Genomic DNA, 16,008 nt, shown 5'->3' with positions numbered 1-16,008 from the left:
AGTTCCTACTAGTTTTATGAAAATCAGTAATCAGGTAGAGAAAGAAACACTCTTTGAGTCCTAGTAAGGCTCAGCCTGCAGGGTTAGCTTCCCCTTCCCCAAATAAGAGGGAATCTACACACAGTGTAAACTAGGAGACACAAACTGTCTTTATTAGGAAAGCTGTCTTTATTAGTTCTAGGGCGCAGTTTATTAATTGGATCTCGGTGGCTGGACAACAAATGAGATGGAGGAGTCATTTTGCTTTCATGAATCAGTAAAACAGAACCAGCCATCCAGCTCCTGCTCTGGAACAGGCCCCACTGCTGTCTACGATCTGGGGAGAGGAAAAGACAGTGTATTCCACATTTCTGATTTCTCCTGACTATTCACTGAGAATTGCTGTGATACAGCGTACATTTCAGTGTGAGAGAATAGGAAATATCCAGCACCATATGTCTGAGTGACAGTGTTTTAATCATAAGAGAAAATACAAAGGTTTCTAGCAGCACTTCCTCCTATGTATGAGAACGTTGACCTATGACTAAGTAAATAGAAAAAGCAGCTTTGCAAAGGCATTTTACTTTACAGCTGTGAGACAACAGAATTCCTGAAATGGTACTGTAGAAAGATAACTCACACAATTACTAGAAAAAGTAAACATTATACTAATAAGCAGAACAAAAGGTCGCATTTGAACACTGGTCCATGTTCTAAGTTCCTACACTTTTGCCTACATGTTACCCACTGGCCAGGCCAGGAAGGTGGTCATTTCCTGATGACCCCAACACAGCTTTGCCTATTTTAATGCCAGGGCATACAGCAATTATAAATCAAATTCTGGACATTTTCTGGATTGCAACCTCCAGCTGCCTACACTATCTATCCTTGCAGTACATAGCATCAGGCACTGCCAAAAATGCTGCCCAGCCACTGGTGGGTGACAGAGCTGTAGCAGCAAGATGCGTGATGCTGACTACACCTTATGTACAACTTGCAGTCTACCTGCATCACAGTTTGGGGTGTGGTTGGACCTGTCCAAAAGTACTGCAGAAGAGCAATTTTTCTTCTCTAGAAGGCTTCAGCCAAAGGCTGAAAAAAAATCCGTTGTCTTCATGCTGACTTGCATCCAGCTTAAAGTCATGCTCAAAATACCATGTAAGAACAGAATAATCATAACGAGACTAGTGAATACTACGTGCAAGAATCAATTTCTTTTATATCTTTTTGCATATATTTTACATGTTTATTGAACTAAGCTGTGAGATTATGAGACATTGTGATATGTTCATTAATACTTTCCAGATGCTAATTTGGTATCAGTAGGAGACTATACTGAAGCAAACTTTCTGTCAGACACCATTAAGATACTCCATGGAAAATCACCAAACTTTTGGATAGGGCTAAAGCAAAACAACAGAGGTAATATCTTCAATATTTAATCATGCATTACTATGTCATACAAAATTATGATATACTAAAAATAAAGCAACTTCATATATTTGAACGTATACATATATAACAAATATACAAGGTTTATTTAAAAGCATGCTTACATATGCTGAGAACTGTAACTAAAACATTTAACTTCATGTTATAAATTCTTGTTTTCCCTGTCACAAACTGATCTATCTGTCTAAAACATTGTATTTTATACATATATGCTAATTTTAAACATTAGGGCAGTGGGGATGGATAGACAAATCTGCAATGGATTTTGTCAACTGGCAAATGGGCGAACCTTCAAACAAAAGGCATAAAGAGTGTGGAGAAGTATGTGCATTGTCTGGCTACTGGAACACCAATGTCTGTTCTTTCAAAAAGGGATATATTTGTAAAAAACCAAAAAGTAAGTAATATTTCTAATATATTAAGGTTAATAATACCTGATAAAATATTTACATTCTATAATGAAAAAAATGTAAATTATAGGTTTGTGTGCAGAAACAACAGACTCTGATAGCAGAATTTGGCTGCCTAAATACTGAGGAGCCCCATGTGGCTTCTGACTGCCTCCTCAGAGGCTGCATGTCCTATAGATCCTGTAAAACTACCATCAGCCCCATGCAGCCATCATGAATACTTCAGACACCTACGTTTAGGCAAAAGAATGGTCAAAGAGCACTCATTTTTTATAAAAGGCCATCTCTCAGTAGAATTTTTCTTCAAATATCACACAATCGAAGTTCAAAAGCAATGTTTTGTTTAATTTCAGTTGAATATATTCACAAAAAAAAAAAAATCTTGTTCTGATGAATGCAAAGAAAACTGTCTTGTAGAAATGCTGGAATTGGTGATTCCTTTCATGACTATCCTCTGAGATGATGGATCAGAGGAATTACAATAACATACATCCTTGTGGCACTCATCTACAGTGTGATAGAATCACGTTAATAAAATGCTGGAACTCCTCTGACAGCAAAATCATCATCTGCAAGAAAATGCATGAGTTCAATTACCCACCAAGATTAAATGAAAGCGATCCTGAACACGAACGTTTTGTTGGTTAGATTTCATATTTCTGTTCACCTTTCCCTTATCTGCTAAGTTTAGGAAGTGCAATTACCATAGAAACCACATCCACATGGAATAGTTGTCTCTGACAGAAGGCTAAACTCACAGAAGATCCTTTGCAGCTCAAGTAAAATGCTCATGATACATGCCTAACACTCGAGACCTCCATTCAGGAAATTTTTCCTGCTTCAGAAAACACCTTAAAATGATTAAGGAACCTGTGGGCAGTTTCTCAGAAATTAATATATTTGAAAACACTTTTAGAAATAATGGAAATCTGGCTCTAATTTCATGTCTTCTTGGGAATCTCAACTGAGGAGGTCAGATGCTGCTCGAATGAAAGTGCCTCTACTAGAGGTTTCCACATGCTTAGCTCCATCTCTCTGTGACAGCAATTGTCACCAGCAAGTGGATTTAGGAGGAATTGTCAGGAGCATCTGGATTTTAAAAGTTTAAAATGTCTTTTTTTTTTTTTTTTAAACCACTCAGAATAAACATTTTCTTTTCCTCCCGAAAGCTCCTGAAAACACAGAGATGTCACCAGAAAATACAGGTAAGCATACTTCCTTTTAAGTAGAATTATAAGCAGATGCTCAAATACAAGAATATAATGATATAGTCTCTGGGTATTAATTTTGAGAGTATCTAAAAATAAAAAGTCCATAAACTTCATCTGTATCTAGATACAGAAAATAGAGGTAATTCTGAAGTTAACTTCTTTTTCATCAGATTTCATTATATTTTATTTGGTATTGTTATTAAAAAAAAATCCAAACACTTATTGAACTGAAAATCTACACACATATTGCATTTGTATGGCTTTTAGTTGAAGAAATACAATTTATTACTGGATTCTGAAGTCTCTTACAATCAAAGGTATTGATTCCATTTCATTCACTTGCAGAAGGGAAAATGGAGAAAATACTTTCCCCCGGCATCATTTGGCTGTTCATTCTTCTAGCCATTTCTATAGTTGGAGTTGGAAGTATAGTTTTTTTCTACTTGAGGAAGAAAAGGAAAAATCTGCCTCATATTTCAACCAGAATGAGTGGACCAGAAGCAACTATGGATACCCAAGAAAAAGATGCACATACCAACATGTAGACTGACAAAATATCCATATGTTCCAACTAACAAAAAAAAAGTCTCTGAATCTATGAAATCTTGCACCAGCTTCACACATTCCTATCCAGATAATGGTCTTCTCTCTTCACAAATATAAAGTTCATGGATTTATATAAATACACATACATACATGCTCCCTCCAAAATTCCCTCCAAAGTGTTAGACAGTTTCTTTTGCTTGTTTAGTTTGGGGAGTACACACACATTTTTCACATAAATAAGCATGGCTGAAAAGTTGGCTGCAGAGATGTTAGGGGAAAACTCCGACAGATATTTACTATGTGAAACTGTTTTACTTAACTCAATGTCGAGAATCTCCTTTTTGCTCATATCTTTATATTATTTTTTCCTGCTGTATTTCTTCAGTGTTATCTAGACTATGATGGGAAATACTGCTTATTTCAGATATGCAGCTTCACAGTTTATGATACTATCTTTCCATTAATGTAACACCTATTATAGTACCTGCATCTGTGAATTAAATATTATTTCCTTAACAAAAAATAGACGGAAAGATGGAAAAAAATCAAAAAGACTCCTTTATTCCTACTTCTAGTCTGAACTTTGGGAATAGTTATGCCATTTCCTACAGCCTTACACTTTTGTGTTATTCTGTAAATATCAACATTTTTCTGACAGGTTCAAATTAGTACTCAAAACACAACAGTAGATGATCTTTTCATTGGGTTTTACTTCAGTAATGATGCTTTCAGTATGCAAAGATGCCCCTTTTTAAATCCAAGCATGTATAATAAATGGCTATCTTATACTGCATTATATAACTCTCCAGTTCAGAGAAATAAAATCACTGATGCACTTTTTGAAAATTCATTCTTCCATTTTTTTCTTGTCATTTCATTTGATAATGTACGTCTTAGATCCCCCTTCAGCTTTTCTTCAATTGCACACAATAGCAGTGTTTGCCTTAGGGGCCAGTTTATCACTCCGTGTATTTTAAGACACGAATCATGAAAAGACCTTTCTCCAAGCCATGGGAGGGCACCAGGCAATAATGGGCCTCAGTGAAGAAGCATACAAAGAAGCAAGTTGGACTCGATGATCTTAAGGGTCTTTTCGAACCTAAGTGATTCTATGATTCTAAGCAGGGCTAGAATAGAGGAGAATATCTGGAACAAGTGGTAGATATGGAATAGGTTTCTGCACCAGGACATCTGTGCCTATGCCTGAGCAGTTTGAGAACTCACTGTATTACCTCTATTATTTACCTTTTTTTCTAGATACTCAGTAAACAATAAAGGCTCCTAAGAAAAAAACTTTATTGATAGCTACTTAGAACGGAAGTACCTCCTTCCTTTAGGAATACTTACTTCAGCTGTATTATCAAGGGCTATTTTAAAACATGCTAACATATTTCCTCCTGAGCATTTAATTTTTTCCCCTGCGCTCCTTTGCTGCACGGACACACATTATTCTACACCTTTGGCTAAGTTTGTAAAGAAGTTTCACCAATCACAGATATAGAAGGACATCTAAAGACTGTATGGCTTTTCCCCTTCTAGTATATCTGTATGACATTACTTAAATAAGAGACTTGCTGAAAAAAAAAAAAACCACAAAAAACCAAAAAAAAAAACCCTACAGGTTAGTTAAAATAGAATTAAAATTAAGTAAACCAAAAGTAAATTTTACAGTTAATGTCCTTTGAACATTAATAAAGTCCAGAGATAAAAGCCCTTAGATAAAAATAAATCATAGAATCATAGAATGCTTCGAGTTGAAAGGGACCCCAAAGATCATCTAGTTCCAACCCCCCTGCCATGGGCAGGGACACCTTCCCCTAGATCAAGTTGCTAAAAGCCTCATCCAACGTGGCCTTGAATGTCTTAAATTACAATAATAAATCCTGTAATACCAACTCCTGTGATAAAGTCACTGCTATTTTCAGGAGGAAATAGGAAATAGCTGAAAGAACTTTGTACAAAACTGTGCAAACAAGAAAAATACCACCTGCTTCCCATGGAGATGACTACAGATAAAATTGTTTCCTGGTATGTGCTACAGAAATCTGGAAATACATAGTTACGCTTGTCTTTTGGATGAGTAAATAGTGAAAGTGCTTTTCCTGTTCTATAAACAGTATAGATTGCTGGATCCTACCGTATATATGCCCAGCTTAGTGAAGCTGATAAATTTAAACTCTTTCCCCCCCAAAAAAAGAAAACATACAACAGAAGAGTCCAATGTTTTTAAAGCTATTCGTAAGTTAACTTTAAAAATTGGGAGCTCATAACAGAGGTATTCTAGTGATCAAATTCAGCACATCCTAGGACCTCCAGAGGAGGAGCCTGGCTGGTAGCACCACCATGCGGGAAGCATGGCAAGCTCAACAGTCGGACTGCTCTGCATGCCAGCTATCTGTGTTATTATATTAAGATCTTTTGATATAGATACATTTTTATGTACGGATATTTTGTAGTTAGATTGAACATCATGCAAGAATGAGAAATGACAGGATCACAAGCTAGGCATCACGTATGCTGCCGATCCCCCTGCAAGAAACTGAGGTACCACAAAGGCTGATCCAAAGGCCCCAGCTGTTACAGAAATGGGAAAGACAGAGAGCACTGTGGTGAAAATAGCAGTGAAAATAGGTGAGGGCAGAGTGAGCCAGTGCAGCGGTGCCCACACCTGGGGACAGGGCTGAGAAGTGGCCACAGCCCTGACCAGACCTGCTTGCATCACGCAGGCACTGTCATCATCAGCTGCTGCTTGCAGCGTGGGACAGCACTGCCACAGGAAGGACGGGTCGTTCAATCTACTGGGTCTCAAACAACTGAACGGGCAGCGAGGCAGAGACTAATGCATCCAAACACCTGCTCCGTGTCTTTTGGACTGGGTATTGGATACAACTAAGACACTGGCCACACACCTCACGTATTGCTCAGACACAGAAGGTTGGGTTGCACTTGTTTAAACTGCACAGGGCAGAGGAGACCCTCACCCCTTTCAATGACAATCCCAGTGTTTCTGCCCAAGTCAGTTGTTCGAATGTTTCTTTTCTCTTCAGAAAGTCCTCTAAACTCAAAACCACTGTCAGTTCAGTGCTTGGAAAAGAAAAACACTGCTTCTTAGGAATGCCTCCATTTAAATTAGCTTCAGAGCGGAGAACAAAAGACATCCCAGACCTGTTATAAAATACAAGCATTTGTACTGGTGTGCATGTGTGTATTTGTGTAGGATTTTTCCTCTCATTTTCATAAATAAATAAGGCCTGATTTTCCTCATTAGTTTCTGAATGACACACCATCTCCTCTGTAGCTAGACTGTGATCATTTTGTGACAGAAAAATGTAATTCAGTAATGGAAATACAGAATCCTTAGTCTTCTTGCAGCCAAAGGAAAAGTTTTGGGTTTTAGCTGTAGCCACAGAAGAGTTGGTATGATACAGTGTTCAAAATACCAGAGTACAAAATACCAGAGTAAAAACACAGGGATGTATGGATTTACAACTAATTTGTTGCCTCAAAATTATGAAGTCAGCCCTTTGAGAATTCATCTTTTCAGTTTTCTGTGCTGGTTTGGTTTTGCATCTGTTAGAACATTTTGCATCTGATACTACTGCTGCACAACGGACTGAACTATTGACAGAATGGAAGATTTTAGTACAGATAACAGGACTGGCACTGCTGGCCACGACTGGTCTTACCTGTAAACTTTCCTGGTTGCATTTAGCTGAGGCCAATGTAGACAATCATGGCCACATTAGAATGCTTTGCAAGAGAAAGACCTGCAGTAGCATCACAGAGAATCATGAGCCCCTGGTGATAGTAAACGCAGTATCCAGGATGATAAAACTTAGTCCTCTCTCTCTCCACCCTTCTGATATCTGTCAAAAAGTGGATCCTAAAAGGAGTCATGAAACAATTCTTCTTGTTACTGTCCATCAAGTATGTGCGGACTAATTTTGATTAATTAATTTATATTCTGCTACCTGTTTGTTTATTAAAGCCTTTGGAAGGTACCGGTGGGCCTACTTTTCTCTTTGCTGACCTTTGTAAACTGTTGTACATAACAGACCAGATCAGATCTCGGCCCTGTGTCTTACACATACCTTTTGCGAATTATATCAAATCTGTAACATGCAAATTCATTCACTATAATTATAAAAACAATTTTCAGTCTTTTGAGTATTTTAAGCATTTTAAAAATTTAGAAAAATAGAAGTAAAGTGTACTCTGCTATACTTTAAGGGTTTTTTCATTACTTAAATATTTTAGAGCTTCACACTTGGATAAAGCATAAAGACTGAATCCAGGTATTAAGTCGCTTACTACAATAAACTTGTAAACACTGCATTTCTATAAATAACCCTACTACATCTTAAGAAAAAGAAAAAAAGTTTTGTGGAAATGTTTTCAGGCTAGTTTCAACAGTCACACAAAGAAAAATAGTGGACACATTTTCACATAATATTTTCTTCATTTTCATCATCATCATTGGCAATGGCCACATAATCATTGGCAATGACAACATAATCTCTTTCATACATAGGCTCAGCTACCTAAAATACCTGAAGGAGACAGAATTATCTCACGTAAAGTAGAGATGTAAAATGCAGACATAACGAGCTAACTATTCACACAAGGTCCCAACTGTGGTCAACACAGAGAAGCGGGTACATTAGGGTGCAATTACTCGATCTACTCTAGAGACTGATGAGAACTGCTACACTCTCACTGACACAGAGAAAGTCTAAACCAATTATCTCCCAGTAATTGAGTTCTGCAGAATTCAATTCCTAATTGATATCTTATGCAATCTGGCACAGCACACACTAATCGTTTTTTCTTGATTATCATTAACGTCAATAGCTCCAGGCTATTTCAGAAAACAACCACAAAACCAATCCCCACCTTCCCCTTCCTGCTCGAAAAGCATTACTTTTGGAAACAAAACTTCTGTTAAATTCAAAAATTTCTGTTGATTTTATTTTTCATACTTATTCAGAATGGAAACTGAGCAGGTAGCATTTCTTAAGAAAATGTGGAGAACACTGACAGAAGTTCCTATGAAAGTACAAACCATTGACCCTAACTACAAAGAAACTACATGTAAAATAAACTCTGAAGGCAACCATCTGCCTGCGCACTCTCATGAACACTTCCCCGCCCAGTGCCAGGATGGGTGAAAAATCAGCGAAGTGTGTCTGCCTACAGTCCTGATTCAACCTCTGTATGTAAAGTACACCAAATTTTGTTTCCCTGAGTAGCAGCTGACGTGTGCAGTACACCAGTGAATGCTTGATAAGGTTGTGTCAAATATCAGACATGAGGGCTCTGCTGCTTCTATCTCCCTCACTGATGTATCTGGCTGAGGAACTAAAACTGAGCATAAAAGTCTTATTCAGTCTCATACCAAGTGCTGCTTCTAGAAGCTCCCTGTCCTCTTCTGTGTAGACTACCATAAAACCACTGCACCCACTTTGGCTACATTCTGTTTGTATTTCTCCCATCCACTTCCTACTACCTTCAGGATCATAATGCTAAACTAGAATAAAAGGCTGGTATTTTTGGTCATCGGGCTGATAATCTCTGTTTCCTAAGAATTTTTCAGTTTTTAGTTCAGCTAAATCTGGACAGAATTTATTTTTTATTTCTCTAAGACCTATTTCCGCTTACAGTATCATAGTTTTAGTCAAAGATAAATATTTATCCCTTAATCATCATTACACATTAAGATATCGCATATCTCAGCCACTCCACCCAACACTGTCCTCATACAATGTCTGAAACATTTCTGAATAATGTGGCATTATTTCCCTAATTGTTTCAAATGATGCCATGCTCCACTGCTAAAAAGTCATTAGAAATGGCTCATTATTTGAACTGGACTAATAAAACATTTTCAAATGAACTTATTTTACATCTTGCTACATTCTCTTCCTTTTTCCCTTGCTCTATGACTTTATTCCCCTGAATCTTTTGATTTCATTTTCCCTTTTATGCATGCCTTATATAGGAGGTTGTTGCAAGAGTTTCGCAGAGACTTTTGAAGTCAGTGTGCTTTACAAACGTGCCTCCTAACATAACAAGGTGCCGTCCTACTGCTCATTGAGTAAGTTTGATTCTTGCTGTGCAACTGGCACTGGCTATTCATAGACTCCCAAACCTCTGATCACCCGGCTTGTCAACACTTGTGCAGTATCAAATTCTCCTGGCACTGATCCCAACAAAGAATTACTTTCTTTCTCTCCTCTTCTTCCAGATATTTGTAAAAAGTCTTTTGTGGAAGCCTCTCAGCTGCAGTCTGAGGGAGATACTATCTATGTTAATCCAGCTGAACAAGGAAAGTGAGAAAAGAGACCAAAATGTTAAGTCTCCAGCACAATTTAGTAAACTGGAGAATCCATTTATTTTCCCTAATTAAGGAAAATCAATGTCATTATAAACATTGTCTCAACAATTATTTTTTTCAAATGTCAGGGGAACATTGGTCACTCACTTCTCACCCTCCAAAATATGTCAAAATTAACTTTTGGCAGCTAACAGCTTCCAGTTACTTGCAGTGGTGAGAACCACCAATACGTAGGTTATTTCCTCTCTCCTTAAGAATAGAATAGAATAGCATAGCATAGCATAGCATAGAATAGAATAGAATAGAATAGAATAGAATAGAATAGAATAGAATAGAATATTTCTGTTGGAAGGGACCTACAATGATCCTACTGTCGTTAGTCCTGTCCTAGTCGTACTGCCTGACCAATTCAGGGCCGACTAAAAGTTAAAGCATGGTGTTAAGGGCATTGTCCAAATGCCTCTCAAACACTGACAGGCTTGGGGCATCGATCACCTCTCTAGGAAGCCTGTTCCAGTGTTTGACAACTCTCTCGGTAAAGAAACGCTTCTTAATACCCAGTCTAAACCTCCCCTGGCGCAGCTTTGAACCATTCTCTTGAAGAAGCACTCTCTCTTCTCCCCCTCATTTTCTTGCTCTGGTGTGATTTTAGTATTAAGTTCCAAATTTAAATGTTAGAAGGAGATCAAAGTATTACATTACAGTTTTTCTGTGAATGCCATATCAAGCCATTCAAGAGATTATGTCAATGAGAGTAGACTGGTTACTACAGTTGCCTAATTGATTACATATTTGTAGGATTCTCTAGAGAAAACTCATTCTGTTTCCCAAGACTACCTATCTACCATATACAGGTTTGGAAGAGACATATTAAAAGATATTTAAATGCAAGTTCCTGATGTAATAATCTCAGTACTTTTGTGAAATACTTAAGAATCTTTTGCAAAGTTTTATGGTTGAGAAAGATTATTTGAGCTAAAACAAATGATACAGTTTTATGTTTATTAGCACACAAGCACAAAGAAACAATTTTTTTTTTTCCTAACTGAACATTAGTTTCCTCCAGTGGGTTTCAGCAGTTCCCAGCTGTTCCTAACTTTGTAATTCCTTGTTCATAAATCTGCTATATATCCAGAGGAAATTGTTCAACTTCCTGATTTGATCCTTTCTTTTACAGAGACCGAACTTGCAAGGTTTACATTATTCTGAACTTTGGCTGAGTCAAGTTCTGGGTATTTTTGCACAAGCTGCAAAATGGAGAAATGTTTTTCCTACAAGATCACACAGACATTGAGATGACAGGTCTGCAGTGACATCCCAGAACTCTGTGAGCCAGGGACTGAGAACAGGGCTTCATCAAAGACTAGCCATGGTTAACAAGTAAGCTTTTATTTCTACTTTCTGGAACTGCAAAGCAACTGAAGGCCTTGGGGAAGGGTCCTGCCATCCTGGGACACTTTCTAGATGTCCCCCATGACTCTGGCCAGTGGGCTGAGGAATGACCATTGGAGAGTGTATCTTCTTACAGTAGAAGAGCCTGGATTTGGTGTGTGCCTTGAAGACTGGCACAGGCTGCCCAGAGAGGCTGCAGTCTCCAGGCTTGGAGCTACTCCCAGCCTTGCTCGGTGCCAGGGGCTGGACGTGGCCGTGCTCCCTACCGCACCGGCGGCCACCCTGCTATCTGGTACTGCCCGCCACGCCTCGCGGAGAAACGGTGCCTCACAGTGAAGGGAGACTTCCCAAATCCCTCTTCTGCCCTGCACTCCTCTCCATCCCGAACAGCCGCCTCTTGCCCTACACCTCGTTAACGCTCAGCCCAGGGCCGAAAGACACGCAGCCTCCCCCGCGCCAGGCAGCGCAGCCGACCGCTTGCGGGCTGCCCCGGCGCGCTTCTGCCACCCACCCAGCCCGCGCTCGCTCTCGCCCCCCACTCGCGCTGCCAGCACGGACCCCGCGGCCGCCGGCCGCCCCGGCTCCGCCGCCCTGGACGCGCCTCCCGCCGCTGGCAGGGAGCAGAGAAGCCTCCTCTGCCGCCTCCTTGGGAGCTGCCGGGGTGCCCGGCCTCGGCGGCACCAGCCAGGCTCGCTGGGGCTGGGGGTCTCTCTTCTTTCACGGGCCGGGGTTGGGGGAAGATGAGGGCGCCTGGAGCAGACCAGCGGCACGACCGACCGCGCGGAGCGCCCGCCGGACGGCTCCGCGCCCGAGATGGCGGCGGGGCCGAGCAGCGCCATGTTCCGCGGCAGCCGGCGCCATCTAGCGAGGCAGCGCCGGGCTGCGGCCGGGCCGCCCGCCCGGGGCGGGTGGGTCGGCTGGAGTTTCGGTCTGATTTGTTTTAAATGGAGTAAACGCTGGCAGAAGCTCTGGAGCCAAACACGACGTCTGTGGCCTGACAGGAGACTGTCTTCTCTGCAGGGCAGCGAGGCGCCATGAGCGTTACCTCAGCGGGAGTGGCCGGGCGGTAGGGGCCGAGGACGGCGGCTGCGGCTCCCGTGAGGGGCTGCCGAGCCGGAGGCGCGGGGCTGGCTCGGAACTGATAGATAAGACCCTGAGAGGCAGAACCTGGGGGCAAACAAACGGACCAGAGTGGAGATGAGAGGGAAGTAATTCCGATTTCATAGTTAATTTTTTAGGTGATGAATGAGGTAATGCCCTGATCTTCTCTTTCCAGTTAGAACTGTCTCTTTTTCTAACCTAATGTGATATGCACATTTATGATGATGATGATGATGATGATGATGATGATGATGATGATGATGATGATGATGATGATATGTTTAACGTGTAAGTGAAGCAGAAGAAGTAAAACGCTGATCGTTTTCGGCCGTTTCTCTTTTCTTTCTTTTCTTTTGTTTTTTTCTTCTCACAAGTCTTGTGAGACCATCGCTTTAATGCTCCAGATTAGCCTTTGTCATCATATGCGCTCGTAGGGTCAGTTCGTACAACATCGGCAACAGAGGATGTGTGGGTGATTCACTGTCGCTTCTGGTAATCGGTTCCTTAAGTGGCAAATCAAAACCTGTGTGCCTCAACACCTCCCTCACTAACAAAGGGATAACGATTATCTCTCAGAAGAATTTTTGAGATCCGTTAATTGCTTTTAAATCTTAACTAAAAAGTCTACAAAAATGCAAAGTACATTAGCTTATTATCATTAGTGACACAGAACTGACAGGAATTCTCCTGGCACAATTTCAGAAACTTGTTTGCACACCAGATTTGCCCGTCTTGGGGATATAAATATGGCCACTTTTATTTCCAGCTTTTTTTCTTACTGTTGGGATGAAGGTAGGTGTCACTACTCTTTCTGTAAATGTCCATTTACTGTCTTTCAGTAAATGTCTGTTTTGTTGTTTTATGTTTTTCCAGACTTTAATGAGGTACATTTCTTTCTTTTCAGATTTTTCAAGAAGTGAAATGGAAATGCACTTAGAAGCAATATGACTTGACGCATCAGAGAGCATTAGTGTAATTGCTAACAGTGCTTCTCTCCTTTTCTCCTGTTTTTGTTGTCTTTTTTAACTGTTCACTAAAATGCTGTTGAGTACAACAGATTGAGAGACTTAAAATAAAGAAAGCATTGATACTGGAAGACTTGTTACCTGCATGTAGACTTATATTTATCACACAGACAGCACATGTACATGTACACATACATAGCTGCTTTTTGGAGTGAAAATTCACAACAGAAGATTAATACATCCCAAGAACACAAGGCCTTGTTCAGGATATGCTGGGTGAAGGTCACCGTTATACTGATCACGTTCTCCTCAAATTTTACATACTTTAAGAAAAAAAATGAAAAAAATCTCCTAGAAGCTGTTCTAAGAGACCTTGAAATTGCTGTTTGCTCTAGTACATAACCTGTTCTTGAACAGAGCTTCAGTGCCAAAGGAATAGCAGGTCACAAATTCCCATGTCAATTTGTAAAAGAATCTCTGTGTTTCCTGAGCACTATGAGACAGCTAATCTAATTTTCTCCATTGTAAACCGGTAAAAATAATATTAAGGAAATAATTAGGAAATACTTACAACAATTGGGGTTTGTATTGGAAAATCAGGCCTAACAACTCTACTAAAAGGACCCAAGAAACGTGGAGAATATAGGTCATGTGCTATTCAAAAACTCCCGACTTACCTGGAAGAAAGACCTAATGATGATGTTTACGCGTTACTCGTAATTGTTCATGGTTGTCAAAATTAGAGCTTGACTGTGGACACCTGCAAAAGATTTGTCCATTGCTGAGTTATGAGATAATAAAATGGAAACTAAATTTAGTGTTATGAAAGTCAAAGTAATGTGTTTGGGAAAACTAAAAATGCATGTGCAGTGACAGTTAACAAAATGGTCAATGTTGTGGGGTGACTGACACAAGAAGGTTAAATGCACTAGGAGCATTCAGATGTAACACAAGGTGATTAAGGGTAAATATTATGGAAGTCTATAAAATCATGAGCCCTTTAATTGCTGTAGGGTGGTATATTGTTGAAAATGGATTTGCCTTGTTTCTGGAGGATTGGTCCACAGGGACTGTTGAATATAGTCATCCAAATATGACCTCTGGCTCAGGAGATTCCTAAACCCTTAATTCAAAGAAAACAGGATAATGTAGCAAGGAAGAATCATTTAGTATGTGCTTATATGTATGCTCCTGTAAGTGTCTATTATTAGACTCTGTAAGAGAGAAGAAAATTTATTAGATGGACTTCTGGTCTGAGCCACTGTAGTACTACTTGTTCTACTAATTCTTGTTATTAGTGGCAAAGTTGGTGAGTAGTGAGCTTCACTCAGCTAAAGAATAAGCTTCAAGTTCTTGAGTATCTTGAGTATAGCTTTATGGCATACCTTTTAAATAAACATGTCAGATGCCTGAAATATTTCTAGAAGGTATATGACTCAGCTACTGCATATGTACCCTGTTGTTTTGGGAAACAGGGATGTTTGAGCAACAGACTGTTGTCTTCATCACTGCTTTCACAAAAGCAGGTGTGGCGTCCTTTCAGAGACATGAAGAGATAAAATACCTTACACTGAGTGTCTCAGAGGACTATAAAATGTAATTCTCTCTCTTGCATGTGTCCGCTGGTCTGACTCCAAATTTAAAGTGTTTCGTTTGCAGTTTAAAATGCTCAGCTAACTTTCCTTTGTCTGCCACTCAGGAATTCTGACAGTTCATAGCAATGTTTAGTTTTGTCTTGGAAAAGAAAATGTAGCTTTTTAGAAGACATTGCCATGTGTATTCTGCTGAAGAAAAGATGCACTCAAGTTGCATGCTTGCTTACTTAATGGTTTGCTAGCATTTGAAGCACAGACCTGAAATATGATCTGTGTATTTGTATGGAATCATTCATGGAGGCAGATTTTACTGACTAACCAGAAGACACTTTTTGTAGCACTAAAAGCCACAAATATGCTTCATCAGGAGTGGCTTCTAGCTCTGTTTACTAAGACACTATCTTGAGGACTTTCATACTGGTGCTTTAATGGGAGCTCAGAACAAGAGTAGAAATCCACGTATTTGGTGTTCTGAAAAATGTTGAGTGTTTGACTTTATTATACTTTAAGATATTGCTTTTCCATTGATTCACAAGCTTAGTAAGTATGTAGGACTATGCCAAATTGCTTGTATTCAAATATTTATATAGCACCAGTGATTCACAGATTACAAGGCCAGCAAACATCATGGTAATTACCTGCTTTAATCAGAGACCAGAGATTATAAAAGTTCTCTAAATCAATTCTTGTCAAGCTATTCTTCTACCATATCTCCTGATTATTTACAAGATATAAAGAGATTACATGTTTTCCCACTGTCATCAACAACAGAAACAAACATTAAACAGTCTCCCAGCTTTGTTTTTGTAGCGTCAGCTTTGCTTCAGAAAAATGCCTTCTTATTTCCTGCAAGATTTCCTTTCTGGGTTGTTTATTACTTCTCACTTACCTTAAAAACATCCTTTAATCTTTGCCTGCAGGACTAAATAATGAACCTTCAGCACCTTCTTTACCTTTGAACCACTCTGGAAATAGAGAACAGGCTAATTTGTCCTTCAAACCTAAGGATACTTAGAATACCGA

General features: G+C 39.6%; 1 protein-coding gene across 1 annotated transcript in view; it reads left to right on the top strand.

Annotated features, from left to right (window-relative positions):
* Positions 1-3,597, top strand: part of LOC104373257 (macrophage mannose receptor 1) — a 43,112-nt gene extending 39,515 nt beyond the window's left edge. Inside the window, exons 27-30 of the mRNA XM_086614956.1 lie at positions 1,285-1,401; positions 1,661-1,828; positions 3,011-3,046; positions 3,398-3,597. Of these exons, the coding sequence (XP_086471082.1) occupies positions 1,285-1,401; positions 1,661-1,828; positions 3,011-3,046; positions 3,398-3,597 (521 nt within the window). The remainder of the gene's footprint in view (positions 1-1,284; positions 1,402-1,660; positions 1,829-3,010; positions 3,047-3,397) is intronic.
* The last annotated feature ends 12,411 nt before the right edge of the window (positions 3,598-16,008 follow it).

Source organism: Tauraco erythrolophus, chromosome 7 (assembly GCF_009769465.1).
Source record: "Tauraco erythrolophus isolate bTauEry1 chromosome 7, bTauEry1.pri, whole genome shotgun sequence".
NCBI lineage: Eukaryota > Metazoa > Chordata > Aves > Musophagiformes > Musophagidae > Tauraco > Tauraco erythrolophus.
Note: the sequence above shows the minus strand (reverse complement) of the source record. Positions and strands in the feature narration are given on the sequence as shown.